At 43.0% G+C, this 15,294-nt stretch overlaps 1 protein-coding gene across 1 annotated transcript in view; it reads right to left on the minus strand.

Annotated features, from left to right (window-relative positions):
• Positions 1 to 4,881: 4,881 nt before the first annotated feature.
• Positions 4,882 to 15,294, minus strand: part of LOC120993882 — a 64,934-nt gene continuing 54,521 nt past the window's right edge. Inside the window, exon 4 of the mRNA XM_040422354.1 lies at positions 4,882 to 4,897. Within this exon, the coding sequence (XP_040278288.1) occupies positions 4,882 to 4,897 (16 nt within the window). The remainder of the gene's footprint in view (positions 4,898 to 15,294) is intronic.

The raw sequence follows: 15,294 nt of genomic DNA on the forward strand, positions 1-15,294 counted from the left end.
GGTCAGTACAATGGCAGGTCTTTAGTGATGGCGGAGTTGTGTGATAGTGTGGATTTTGAGTTATATACTGACGCGTTGGGGGGAGTGGGTTTTGGGGCTTATTGCCAGGGACAATGATGTGCGGTCGGGTGGCCGGATTCGTGGGTAAGTCGCGGGTGGGTGAGGAACATGGCTTTGTTAGAACTTTTTCCCATTGTGATGGCGGTGGTGTTGTGGGGCGAGAAATTTGAGAACAGGAAGGTGCGGTTTCATTGCGACAATTCGGGGGTGGTTCAGGCTATCAACAGTTTGTCCGCATCTTCTCCGTCGGTGGTTAGGCTTTTGCAGTTTCTGGTATTGCGATGTTTGTCGATTAATGTGTGGTTGGTGGCAGAGCATGTTGCTGGAGTGTCTAATTCTGTGGCGGATTCTCTTTCTCATTTACAGTGGGAGCGGTTCCGGCTTCTTGCGCCAGAAGCGGAGGTGGAGGGTCTGGAGTGTCCGCCGTGGCTGTGGGGGATCCTGGAGGAGAAGTGATGGGGCTGTTGAGGGATTCGTTGAGTCCGGGTACTTGGAGGGAGTATGGTAAGGCATGGACGACCTGGGAAAGTTGGAATGGAAATTGGGGGGCTGGTGTGGGGGATGGTGATGTGAGGTTGTTGATGTTGCTGGGGCAGTTGAAGAGCGAGGGGTGGTCGGTGTCGAAGGTGAATCATTTTATTGCAGGGGTAGCGTTTGGGTTGAAGTTGCGGGGGTTACCGGATTTGACAAAGAGTTTTTTGGTGCGGCAGGTTTTGAATGGATGGCGTAGGGGAGCAGGTAGGGTGCTGGATTGTCGGAGGCCGGTATCTTTTGAGTTGTTGCTGCAAATGGGTGATAAGTTGAGTGGTATTTGTAGCTCTGCTTGGGAGTTGGGGCTGTTTAGGGCGGCGTTTTCCCTAGCGTTTTTTGGTGCCTTCCGTTTGGGGGAGTTGGTGTGTGGCAGTGTTAACAGAGTGGGGGGGCTTAGGAGTGAGGATGTCGAGTTTGCAGGGGACAGGGTGTCTATCCGGATTCGCAGGTCGAAAACGGATCAGGAATGTAGGGGGCAGCGGTTCACTTTGTTTTCGGTGCCAGGGTGTAGTATGTGCCCGGTGCGGTGTGCAGGGTCTTATGGTTCAGGTCTTCAGAGGGATGCGGTTCCGTTTCTTAGGCATGAGGATGGTTCCTTTTTGTCTAGATTTCAATTTTTGGCAGTCTTTAGAAAATGCTTAAAGGTTTTGGGGGTGCCGGTCAAGGATTATTCTGGTCATTCGTTCAGAATTGGTGCGGCGACGGAGGCAGCCAGGTCAGGTGCCAGTAAGGAGGTGATTAAGAGGATAGGGCGTTGGGAGTCGGTGCGTTTTAAATCGTATGTGCGGCCTGCATTGTTGCAGTGGTACTGTGGGTGGTAGGTTTTGTGTTAATTTTGTTCTCTTGTGTTCACAGGTCTGACGACGGCGGCTTTGGTGAGGCCGAACGGTCGTCAGTTGGGGGTTAGTCCGGAGTTGGCTACGGTCAGGTGGTTAGGTGTCAGAGGTATGTTGTGGGGCGGAGTGTTGCGGGAGGTTCATCATTTTGTGCGGTTGGATCGTCCTCCGGACGTGTTGGTTTTGCATGTGGGGGGTAATGACTTGGGGAGGCGTCCTTTTAGGGAGTTGATTCGTGATGTGAAGTTCGACTTGCTGAGGATCTGGGCGTTGTTTCCGGGGGTGATCACAGTTTGGTCGGACATTGTTCCGCGGAAGGCTTGGAGGGGTGCGAGGTCAGTGGAGGGCCTTAATAAGGCACGGATTAAGGTGAATAGGGCAGTGGGCTGGTTTATGGCGAGGAATGGCGGTGTGGTGGTGCGGCATGAGGTATTGGAAAAGGGCGTTGGTGCATTTTGGAGAGCGGATGGAGTACGGATTTGAATGCGGTGGGGACGGATTTGTGGTCTCTGGGGCTCCAGAGTGGTGTGGAAATAGCCGTACGTATGTGGAGGGATGTGCAGGTTTGAGGTAGTCAAGCTGCGCGTTCTTGGAGGCGGGGGAGGTCCTTGAAGTGGAAGAATATGGTGGTACCTGACGATGGGAGGGCCCCGCGGGAGGGGCTGGACTCTCATTGAGGAGCTGGTAGTAACTAATTACGCGTCCATCAGTTGCTGCCTCCGAGCTGGGTTCAACGGCTGGGGGCAAGATGGAGACGCAGGTGTTCCAGTGTTTATGAGGTTATTGGGGCTTCTAGAACCTCCCTCGTCATTGGTTAATTTATGTTATATTATGTATTTATTCAATAAACGGCTGCTGTGGCTGATTAAATCCAAGCAGTGGTGTTGTGTGTTTATTTCTATGGGTTAGGTGGGGTTGGTGGTAAGGTGAAGGTTAATCTGGGGGACTGAACAAATATCCAATGCCCTCTTCAAGTCAGGCCGGACAGGAGCGCAGCGGTGGGGGAGGCCGAGCATGAAGGGGCTTGGCGGTGAAGGACAGGTGAGGAAGGGTTAAGTGTGAGTGGGGGCGGGTTGGTGTGAAGAGGCGCGAGTTGCTAGGGCAGCGGGGGGTGCGGCCAGTGCTGAGACGGAAGGAGGAGGCGGGAGCAAAAGCATTGCGGCCAGGGGAGAGAAACGCCCACCCTCCCGTCCCTAGTGTAAGTGGAACTTGGGGAAGAGTTGGGGTTCTTTATGTGTCGTGGCAGTCGTGGAGGCGGGGGAGGTCCTTGAAGTGGAAGAATATGGTGGTACCTGACGATGGGAGGGCCCCGCGGGAGGGGCTGGACTCTCATTGAGGAGCTGGTAGTAACTAATTACGCGTCCATCAGTTGCTGCCTCCGAGCTGGGTTCAACGGCTGGGGGCAAGATGGAGACGCAGGTGTTCCAGTGTTTATGAGGTTATTGGGGCTTCTAGGACCTCCCTCGTCATTGGTTAATTTATGTTATATTATGTATTTATTATTTATTCAATAAACGGCTGCTGTGGCCGATTAAATCCAAGCAGTGGTGTTGTGTGTTTATTTCTATGGGTTAGGTGGGGTTGGTGGTAAGGTGAAGGTTAATCTGGGGGACTGAACAAATAGCCAATGCCCTCTTCATGTCTCTATAGGGTGGTGGTATTTGTGTCAACGGTGTCTCCTACCTTGGTACGGCTGGACTCTTGGCTCCTGGCTCACTTGCAATAAATTTGAGTGTAGTGATAGTAGGAGTAATAGAGGAATTTTGCAGCAGAAATGATGTCCAGACCTTTAAGAGAAGTTCAAACTTTTCTTTACTGAAGATAACTTGTATCCAAGCAGTATACAGCTTTGGTCTCTGGTCTCATCAGGTTTTGGCAGTCATTGGCAGGAATAAATACTTCTGCACTTTAGATGTGGAGCTTACAGGATAATTTGTCTGCTTGATAGCTCTGTACTTGTGGCAGGAACTAATCTTCTGCGCTTTTCTATATATTCTGCTTTGTGGGGACAGACTAGCTGAGAAGGATATGGCTTCTCCTAGGTCTCTGAACTTTACTCACAGATATTTTCTCAGGGGATGCTTCCTTCCTGGAACTCTGGAGATTGTCTGTCTGCTTTTTTGTCATCCAGCTGAGGCTGCAGGTCTCAGACTGGGAATATGATCAATGTCTCAGCCGAGACAAGATCCTGGCTTTCTTCCCTATACAGGGGATCTCCTACACACAGACACACCCTACCCCTAGCAGGGGGTTGGCTACACTGACTCTAACTTCCTTCTCCACCCAAGCTGCAGGATGTGGGAACAGTCCACACCTCCACAGAGGGGGATCTAAGTTGAAATAATTCATTCCAGCCCAGATATACTAAACTAGGACTTGCACCTTACCAATGCACAGTAACAATTGAATTTAACATTGTTTTACATGCACATTTGTGAAGACATAATTAAAATCACATCAGATGACAATCTAACAGCTCCTAGAAGATAGTAGCTGTCATGCCCCACTCTGACGATGTGCGGAGGTCAGCCAGGATTGCAGCACGAGTCTAGTATTTGTTTTGATGATGTGCTGGATCCGCCTCGCATCAGGTGCACTGGGTGGAGTCATTAGTTTAAATGGTCTCCAGCTAAGTGCTCTGAGCAGATTATACTGTTCATTATGGTCTGGGAAGTGTCAGAGGGAAGGTTGGCTGTTTGTTCCTGCTCTCAGCAGATAAGTGTCTTTTCTTGTTTGGTTGTTTATGTCATCTTTCCCATCCAGGTTCTGTGCGAGCAGGCTGCTCCTTTCTCCCCACTTCACCATCTCAGGGAGTTCAGGGTTCTGTTAGTATAGGCTGGAGGACACAGCAAATCTACCTTCAAGGTTTGTCTGTGGGCTGAGCATTGCAGGGAAAGAGGTCAGGGATAAACTAGGAGGTGACCCTTCCCCTGTCTCTCGTCCAGAGCCTGGTTGGTGTGTTATCTGTTTAACTGTGCACGTCCGCCGTGACAGTAGCGGGGTAAAGGAGTGTAGCAACACAACTCTGGGGGGTTACACATAGCCATATCAGGTCTTGTTTTTTGCGGGACAAGTTGTACTTTCTAATGGCACTATTTAATATTTCATATGATATAGTGGGACGCTAGAAAGAAATTCCAAATGGGGTGGAACTGAAAAAAAAAAACTGCCACAGTTTGTTTTTACAGTGTTCTCTATGTGGTAAAAATTACCTTTTACCTTCATTCTCCATGTCAGTACCATTACAACAATACCACACTTGTATAGTTTTTCTTGTGTTTTCATACTGGGGAAAAAACTATTTATTTTTTTATTGCCATATTCTAACCCCTATAACTTTTTGACATTTTAGTCTATGGAGTTGCGTGAAGACTAATTTTTTGCAGGATGATCTGTACTTTTCAGTGATACCATTGAAGTGTGTATGACTTTTTGATCACATTTTATTAAATTTTTATAGGGAGGTAAAGCTACAAAAAAAGATGAACAGTTTTAAACAAATGTTCATCATTTTTTGTCGCTTTGCCTCCCTATAAAAATTTTATAAAATGTGATCAAAAATTCATACACACTTCAATGGTATCACTGAAAAGTGCAGATCATCAACCTAGGTGACTATAACTAGCAATCATCAGATTACCAATTGTATTCTCTAATAGGTATTTATCCATCACAGAAAACACCATTAACTATATTCCAATACGGTGCTGCCACCTGTAGGCCAATATTGATATATACCAGTGAAAGGTATCATAGCCTACTTGAGGCTCCGAGCTATCCTCTCCAACCTCAGAAGAGGAAGGCTGTTACAGGCACAGGAGCTCACAGCGCCTGTGTCTTTACCGCTCAGATGCCATGATCACATTTGAGGGGTTAAATGTCTGCAATCAGCCTCTACTATTTGAAACAGCAGAAACTCAGTGGCTATGACACTCACTGAACTTACAAGTGGGCGCCATCTTTAAAGTGCCGACTTCCACCATACATGTACAGCGGAGGTCGCCCAGGGTTAATTTTTCATATATTATGATTAGCTAGACAGGAACGAACAAGGGTAGGGCAGCACAACAAGAATCAAGGTGTGATCACAGTGGAATTTGAATTTGACTACATGGAAGGATGAGCTGCACTTGGCTATATTGTGCTCAGGAATGAAAAGATTTTCAAATGGTACAGTCTGTTCATCTTTGAACACCATGTCCTTCCATGTGCAGCTAAAGGTGATGTAGCCAAAGTCACATTCCAATGTAATTATTCCTTGATTCTTATTGTGCTGATCAACGCTGGTCCTTTCCTGTCTAGCTGATCATAATTTTCAAGAAAAGCTTCTAAAATGGAAAAACTTAAAGGATAATGTCTTTTTTTTTTTTTTGTGTATTAAATTACCCCTTAATTCCACATTTTTGTTCCCTGTACTGCAGTAATCAAAGCAAAAGGTGGCTACTTTGAAGAACCTAGAATATGACATATTTTCAGTTGTTTCATACTTGTTTGTTATGTATATAATTCCACATGTGTTAATTCATAGTTTTGATGCCTTCAGTGTGAATCTACAATTTTCATAGTCATGAAAATAAAGAAAACTCTTTGAATGAGAAGGTGTGTCCAAACTTTTGGTCTGTACTGTATATATACATGATATCCACAGTATCCTCAAAGGAATACAGTCTCTGAAATGGGGTACCTTTCTGGTTATGGTGGGCAGCTTGTAGCTTACAGTGTTCCCACCATATGCAGAGGAGGCTTTAGCTAGATTGGTGGGGGTTACCCTTCTTGCCAAGGTTGTCCGTAGTCCCTTTGTGTTGGCTTAAACTTCAGTAGATCTACTCCCTGGCCAGGGGCATCATTAGGTCAAAACATTCGGGGCTTGAGCCCCGGATGTTTTGTCAGTGTCCCAAATGTTATGCTGGCCTGGTAGAATTTTTTATTTATTTGGCTATTCCAGGGTCCTTTAATATTGATTGGACCTGGGCAACCCACCACAGATCATCCCCCCACCCCCCTTGTACTTGTTCTACCGATCCACTACTTGCGGTCTGCGCGGGCATGAGTTCAGTCACTTTGGTGCGCAATCCCGTCCTGCGGCATGTGATCCCGTGACCTCCCGCGGCGTGTCTCGCGGGATCACGCGCGGCAGTACGGGATTGCGCACCGAAGTGACTGAACTCATGCCCGCGCAGCCCGCAAGTACCGGATCAGCAAAACAAGTACAAGGGGGGTGGGGCGATGATCTGTGGGGTTGCCCAGGGTCCACTCCCATCAATATTAAAGTACCCAAGCAAATATTTCTGCAGTATGTTATAACATAACAGATATTGGAAAGTTACTAAATGTTGTATTATATAATGACTGCAGTCTGCAATACTGCACTTTATTTGCATAAACCAGAACACCCCTTTAAGCATGCCTTTAATGTGCAATTTCAACACAGTGGGCTTGTGCCCCGGATGTTTTCAGAGCCTAGCAATGCCCCTGTCCATGGCACATAAACTGCTTGTAGCCTGTTAATAAATCTCCCTACAGGATCTGCTCCTTGCTGTTCTGAGGTGTTTACTCCTGAGCAGAGAGACTTAGGCTACTTTACTACACTTGCGGCAGAGTGATCCAGCAAGCAGTTCCATCGCATTCAGGTAAGTCTTCCGTTTTTTTTGCCGGAGATAAAACCGTAGCATGCTGCGGTTTAATCTTTTGCCTGATCAGTCAAAATGACTGAACTGAAGACATCCTGATGCATCCTGAACGGATTACTCTCTATTCAGAATGCATGGGGATATACCTGTTCAGTTACTTTCCGGCATTGAGCCCTTTTGACGGAACTCAGTGCCGGAAAAGAAAAACGCTAGTGTGAATGTACCCTTAAACTCCAGACTCTTTCTCCTACAGAGGAAGGGTGTAGCCAGCCCTGTCTAGCCAGATGGGACCTCTCACTGCCTATACAACCTTATGGGATATGTAGCACATGCACATAATAAATCAAATACAGTGATATTAACCCTTCCAGTTCTTTGTATTTTAGGACACTAAAAAGTGACCCCAATTTCCAAGTTGTAAGCTGTAGCGTACACAGATACAAAATTTGCTATCCCTTCTCTCTGTCTATGTTACAGTGTAGCTACCTTTGATCTATGTAATCACCAAGCACTTGATCATTTTAGCAAAGAGATTAATACAATTTATAATTTAAATTCTACCTCTTCAATCAAAATAGTGTTAACACTGGTTGTGCATTTACCACCACAAACAAACAGTGGTTTGGAGAGAGTATGCTATAATATGACTCCATTCTCCAAAATTGCACCAGAATTTTGGCATAACATTCTGGTACAAAGACAACTGAAAAGTGTTATAAGCTTTGCGGAGACAGTGTAAAGGCATATCAGAGTTATCATTTGTCATTAGACACTGTGATAAATCTGGCACATTTTTAGGCTAAGTTTGCACTAAATCCAGTTTGCACACTCCAGTAGGGTGTACTAGGGATACCGCCCGGGATTAGGAAAAGGTATCCGGACAGGGACGCGTCTTGCGGGGCAAGTACCTCGTATTGATAGGTAGGGTGTTTTAGTCCCCGCCCCTTTCTAGGGTGATCTAGGGACTCTCTTCTCTTGACTCCTATCTACACCGAGGTCAACACGTTGGCACCATTTTTTGAATGGTATTACAGTCCATCGCACGGGAGCCCGCTGCATTGAAAGTGACTCAACTATCTACTTTTACAGCCTCAGATGCGTGAGAACGTTCCTTTATATGCCATTTGTTACTGTTACCATTCAGTGTTTGTTTGTCCAGGCCCACCCGGGCTGTTTGTTTGTCCTTCAGGGTTTCACCCTGGTTAGCGCTCCTTTATTTTACATCAATAATTATTAAATGTTAAGTTTTACCCCTTTGTCCCCTAGGGGATCAGTACATATCACTAAGGGCTTAAACACATTTAAAAAATATAGCCTCTACTGTTTTGTGTTACCATTACAGTGTGTAAACCATGTAAGATCCTCCAATAAATGTATACCCAAAAGCTTAAATTAGATCAGATACTTGTACTACAGATTCCATATTGATATAAATTGGATCATAATTAGTGTTTAGCAAAGCGAGCTTCGGATAATTAACCATTTTAAAACTTGAAACCAAACTTGGCTTCCGTTCAGATTAGTACCTCGGAACCAAAGCCAAGTTGATCGGCCATTCCATGCATTGGGGACTGCAATTTGGACACAATCGTATTTTGTTTCCCTATCCGTTGAGGTTTTTTTTCGTCCTGTATGTGGAACCCTTCACTTCAATGGGGCTGCAAAAAAAACAGAAATGATTCCGTGTGCATTCAATATGTCCGTATGTACGTTCCACAAAAAAATAGAACATGTCTTGTTATTGTCCGCATTACGGACAAGGATAGGACTGTTCTATTAGGGGCCAGCTGTTCCGTTCCGCAAAATACGGAAATGCACACGAACGTCATCCATATTTTTGGAGGATCCGTGTTTTGCGGACTGCAAAATATATACAGTCGTGTGCATGAGCCCTTATGCTGTGGATTTCCTCCAAGTATTCCCCCTTTGAAATGTAGAGGTTGAAATCCATAGCAAATCCACAGCAAAATGTACAAAATATCCGCAAGTAAATCATGTGGATTTTACTACAAAACTGTAGTGTGTTTTTGGCCCCAGATAATGTCCAACGTGGACCTACTCTCAAGATATATTCACTACATGTTTTTTATCACAAATTTCACTAAACTGTGGCAAAACGCCACCTTTTTATGCTGTGATTAATGACTGCAAAGTGTGTATAAATCTTTATAGTCCAAGCAAGTGGGCATATTTGAGATATTTGCCATTGCTTCTAGGTGTGATTACAGTGTATAATGGAGGCACCACAGGGTGAAATGCAGCTGTGTACTGTGCATCCATATTCCGGTTGCTGTACCAGCATATGGTACAGTGCACCTGGCATTGTTGTGTGTATAAGCCCCACATCTTTTTAAAACCGGTCAGATGAGAAATAATTTAATAAATCAATTGTACTAAGAAAAAAAAAAAACATGGTCTGAAAAGGAAAGAAAATTGTCCTTTCATTAACCAGTTGATATTTCTATTACCAAAACCCTTTGGCATGCTTTGAAAATAATTATACTGCATGGAGCTTGAGAAATACTTCTAAGATTGTACTTGGAGCTACAGTTAAGTGCAGATGTTCAAGAAGCAAAGAGAGAAATCCATTTCTGAAACTATAATAGATTTTTGCCTATACAGTGTTTTAAAGAATAGGTTTATAGATTACCAGCTGATGACCAGTAAGTAAAATCCCTATGTACAAGGAAGATGAAAGCAATATTCAAAACAAGAAACATCTACTAAACCTGCATACATTCCAATAATATTAAAGTATTAAAATAGCTGAAACCTGCATGTAACGAGATGGTTGAGCCTGAATCATCTGCAACACTGTAGACTATAGAATGGGATCTGAGTTAACCCATGATGGTGGTGACAGCTCCTGCTAGCAGCTTATTGGTGGGAGTGTTGGAACCCCACTGATCTGATATTGATGACCCCTTTATGTTGACATGTTCTACTGTGTCCTAATGCTTTGCTTCTTGTTGGTTCATTTGTAGGTACTGGGCCTTAAACTGTGAATTTTATGTTTGCATTAGAGGCAGTTACATGGACTGGATTGTTCTCTGAATAATGTATGATAGGCACATAAGAATAGCACCCCATGGACTTGTGGTGTATAATTAGGTGGACTGGCACGCCTTGTGGTGGGAGAGGAAAGATAATGCAGTATCATGCCATTTCAGCAAAGTCCAGTAGGAGGGATGTGGTCTAGCCTGGGGCCCTGCCAGCATATATGTCTCTGTGAAAAACTAAGTGTCGATGCAATGTGAGGCCCTGATTCTAACTGGCTACTGTATTGCTTGGATCTGCTGGTGCACAAAGTCCTTTGTGAACAGCTTTAATTCTGTGAAGTCTGCAAGTGATTCCATCACACTTCCAGTGTGTGTGCCTTTACCATGGGTCATAGGAAGCCCTGTTTTTCTAACTGGGAAAAGAAGCTAGAGAATGTTTATTATGTATTTATCATGTATTTATAATGTATTTATCAATTATATTGAGGATAGGTTTAATAGCACCATTTCTAGTTTTTGCTGATGACAGAGTGATTGGGCATCAACTGGGCAAATATGGTTCAAAGTGGATAAATGTAAAGTTAAGCATCTTGGTAGTAATAATCTTTGTTCATCATTCTGTATGTCCTAGGGTATGTAACACTGTGGGAGTCACTTATAGAGAAGGATTTGGGTGTCCTTGTATATCATAGATTAAATAACAGCATACAATGTCAATCAGCCGCTTCTAAGGCTACCAGGATATTGTCATGCATTAAACCAGGCATGGACGAGGCAGCAATGTAATATTACAACTTTACAAAGCGTTGGTGCGGCCTCATCTGGAATATGTAGTTCAGTTCTGGGCATCAGTCCTTAGTAAGGGTGCTCTGGAGCTGGAGAGAGTACAAAGGAGAGCAACTAAACTAATATGGGGCATGGAGGGTCTTAGTTATGAAGAAAGATGAAAATAATTACTTTTATTGAGCCTTCAGAAGAGATGTCTAAGGAAAGACATGATTAAGGGAAATGTGTCACCAAAAATTTAATCAGCCAGTTAAAACCAGATAGAAACACATCTTTTTTTTTTTTTATCATTATTTTTTTTTTTTTTTGATCACAGATTTTTTTAAATTTCCTGAATAGAGATGGCCTTGCGGTTCGCCCGGCGGTTGTTTCGCGGCGAACTTTGCGTGTTCGCGATTCGCCGAACATGCGAACATATGGAGATATTCGTGCACGCCATATTTTTTTATATTGTGAAGCACTTTGAGCCATGACACATCCATCAGGTGGTACAGGTCAGCCAATTGAGATGTTTCAGCACATGGACATACCCCCTACCTTATAAATAAACCTGATCTGGCCGCCATTTTACATTCAGTGTTTTGCCAGTGTAGGGAGAGGTTGCTCTGTGGAGCAGGAACAGGCTGTTAGGGACACCAAACGCTAGCTAATAGGGCCACAAAAGTCTTTTTACGGACTGGTATAGGTGTGCTATCGATAGGCGTGATACACAGAGGTGTGAGATATACTTATAATATACTTTTGTCTTTTTTCAATCGTACTATGTAACTATGTAATGTGTTGTGCCAAGCTACAGTGGCATTATGTTTCCTACTGAGCCTGTTCAAAACTATAACTCCTAAGCAGTGTGTCCACCAGTGAACTATAACCACTGTGCTGTGTGTCTGCCAGAAAACTGTAACCACTGATCCATGTGTCATTCCTTTGTAAACTTAGAACCAAGTGCTTGTGTGTAACCCACAAGTAGTGTGAAGTAAAGTTTGAGTATAATTGTACAGTGAAGTAAAGTTTAACAGTACAGTGGTCAGCTCTTTGTCGTGCCATCCCAAATATGGGGATATGAGGTCCCATATCAGGAGCAAGATATATATATATATATATATATATATACAGTACAGACCAAAAGTTTGGACACACCTTCTCATTCAAAGAGTTTTCTTTATTTTCATGACTATGAAAATTGTAGATTCACACTGAAGGCATCAAAACTATGAATTAACACATGTGGAATTATATACATGACAAACAAGTGTGAAACAACTGAAAATATGTCATGTTCTAGGTTCTTCAAAGTAGCCACCTTTTGCTTTGATTACTGCTTTGCACACTCTTGGCATTCTCTTGATGAGCTTCAAGAGGTACTCCCCTGAAATGGTTTTCACTTCGCAGGTGTGCCCTGTCAGGTTTAATAAGTGGGATTTCTTGCCTTATAAATGGGGTTGGGACCATCAGTTGCGTTGAGGAGAAGTCAGGTGGATACACAGCTGATAGTCCTACTGAATAGACTGTTAGAATTTGTATTATGGCAAAAAAAAAGCAGCTAAGTAAAGAAAAACGAGTGGCCATCATTACTTTAAGAAATGAAGGTCAGTCAGTCAGCCGAAAAATTGGGAAAACTTTGAAAGTAAGGGCTATTTGACCATGAAGGAGAGTCATGGGGTGCTGCGCCAGATGACCTGGCCTCCACAGTCACCGGACCTGAACCCAATCGAGATGGTTTGGGGTGAGCTGGACCGCAGAGTGAAGGCAAAAGGGCCAACAAGTGCTAAGCATCTCTGGAAGACCATTTCAGGGTACTACCTCTTGAAGCTCATCAAGAGAATGCCAAGAGTGTGCAAAGCAGTAATCAAAGCAAAAGGTGGCTACTTTGAAGAACCTAGAATATGACATATTTTCAGTTGTTTCACACTTGTTTGTTATGTATATAATTCCACATGTGTTAATTCATAGTTTTGATGCCTTCATAGTCATGAAAATAAAGAAAACTCTTTGAATGAGAAGGTGTGTCCAAACTTTTGGTCTGTACTGTATATATATATATATATATATATATATATATATATATGGCTTTCAGAAAATAGAGATACAAATACATTATTTTTTCTCTTTAAAAAATGCTTTTATTGTGTAAAACTGAAATATATTAGAAAAAAAGTAGACATATTAGGTATCATCACATCTATAATGCCCCGCTCTAAAAAATATCACATGCTTTTCCCCCTCAGGTTAATGGCATAAAAAAAATAAAAACTGTGCCAAAAAAATCCAATTTTTGTCGCCTTACATCACAAAAAGTGTAATACCAAGCGATCAAAAAGCCATATGTGCCCAAAATAGTACCAAACTATCATCTCATCCCGCAAAAAAAGAGCCCCTACATAAGACAATCGCCGGAAAAAGAAAAAAAATATACAGAAAATGGAGACAGAAAAACAAGATTTTTTTCTTTCAAAAATGATTTTATTATGTAAAACTGAAATATATAGTAGACATTTTAGCTATCGCTGCATCCGTAACAACCTTCTTTATAAAAAATATCACATAACCTACCCTCTGAGGTGAATGCCGTGAAAAAAAAAAAAAACTTTGTCACTTTGCCCCATAAAATGTTATGTTGAATGATCAAAAAATCATATGTACCAAAAAATGGTACCAATAAAAATGTCGACTCTTCCTGAAAAAAACATGTATTGCAATGGGCTTGCTCCAGGAAAAAGGGCTTGCTCCAGGAACAGAGTTTATAAAAAATAGACTGCCCGACCGAGGGTACAAGTGGTAGATTTCGGACAGTGCATCTAATATTGTCCACCACAAATCCAGACAAGCATTGTTCTCTGTTAGGCCTCATGCACACTGCCGCTTCCCGGCCGTGGCCATATTTCGGCTCGCAAACAGTGGATCCGCAATACGGAGCTGCGGTGCGGAACGGAGGCACAGAACCCCACAGAAGTACTATCGAGTGCTTCCGTGGTGTTTCTGTCCGTGCATCCGCATCGCAAAAAAATAGAACATGTTGCTGTCCCCAATGCATGGAACGGCCGCACAATGGCCGTGTGCATGAGGCCTTAATACCGACAAATGTTCCCTCCCTCAGGATAATAAACCCACTTTCTCCACACTGTTTAGTGACTAGTGTTGATCGTGAATATTCTAATCACGAATTTTTATCGCGAATATTGGCACTTCGAGAATTTGCGAAGATGCAGAATGTAGTGCTATATATTCGTAATCGTGAATATTCTAGATTTTTTTTTTCATCAGTAACCTCCCTTCTTTCTTGTAAGCCAATGAGAAGGCTGCAATATCTTTGTCAGAGCTTAGCAACAACCCTAGCAACCAATAGGAAAGGTGCCTATCCCTTACTATATAAGAAACTCCCCAGCAGCCATTTTCTGCTGTTTTTTGCAGTTCTGAGAGAGAGAGCAGTGACATTGCTGTGCTCTGTGCTTTCATCTGGATCATATTCCTTATCCAATTACATACATGACATAGTTAGTTAGCTCATATATATAATACAGATACTGTTTCTCTACTGTCCATACATACATGCTGCAGACATAGTGCTGTGATGTCACAACAATACTTTTTTTTAGATATTTACCTATATTGTCCCAGGATGATAAAGTAAGAGCTATCCTGCAGCCAGGGCTGTAGGCGTGTAGCAAGGGGTGGAGCCTAGCAAATATTCTTTCACCGAGTCTATTTAAATCTACTCCTAGGCACAAAACATGGCTAACCCAGAAGTTTTTTTTTTCCATGGGGAGCACAATGCAATGTGTGCAGATATGTACAAATAAGTTCTACCTTTTCTTCTCTGTCCAGCAGCAGGATTTTTTTCCATTCAATCTTTAATCAATTGTGATAACACCTATGTGGTATATGGTATTTGCTACAAAAGACGTATAGCCGATCATATACATTATATCAAGGATGGCCAACCTGAGGCTCTCCAGCTGTTGCAAAACTACAACTCCCAGCATGCTCAGACTGCCTACAGCTTTCAGCTTCCAGCAGGGCATGGTGGGAGTTATAGTTTTACAACAGCTGGAGAGCCGCAGATTGGCCATGCCTGCACTATATAAATAGAAATCAAAGTGAAGCTTCAGGGGCAGCTAAGCATTTTTTTTATGGAAACATGACAGAAAACTAGATTTGTTCAGTTACTTTGGCATTGAGAGGGTTAATAGACCTAACAAAGATCGGGACTGTCAACACACACTGCGCATGAGAGAAGCTCTCTCATTCCCTGGGCACCAGATTCCCAAAAGGTATGAGCTAAAAAAATGAATTCATGTATTTATATTAACATTTGTATGATTGCATTTTGCTATTGTTGTAATTTAGATTACAGCTGCACTTTACCAATGAGCAATTATGTTGTCATCTATAATCTGCTGGTTGATTGGTCCATTTTTCTTTTAAATCACTGCATGCTCCACACTATAATTTAGC

The sequence above is a fragment of the Bufo bufo genome, chromosome 3 (genome assembly GCF_905171765.1).
Source record: "Bufo bufo chromosome 3, aBufBuf1.1, whole genome shotgun sequence".
NCBI lineage: Eukaryota > Metazoa > Chordata > Amphibia > Anura > Bufonidae > Bufo > Bufo bufo.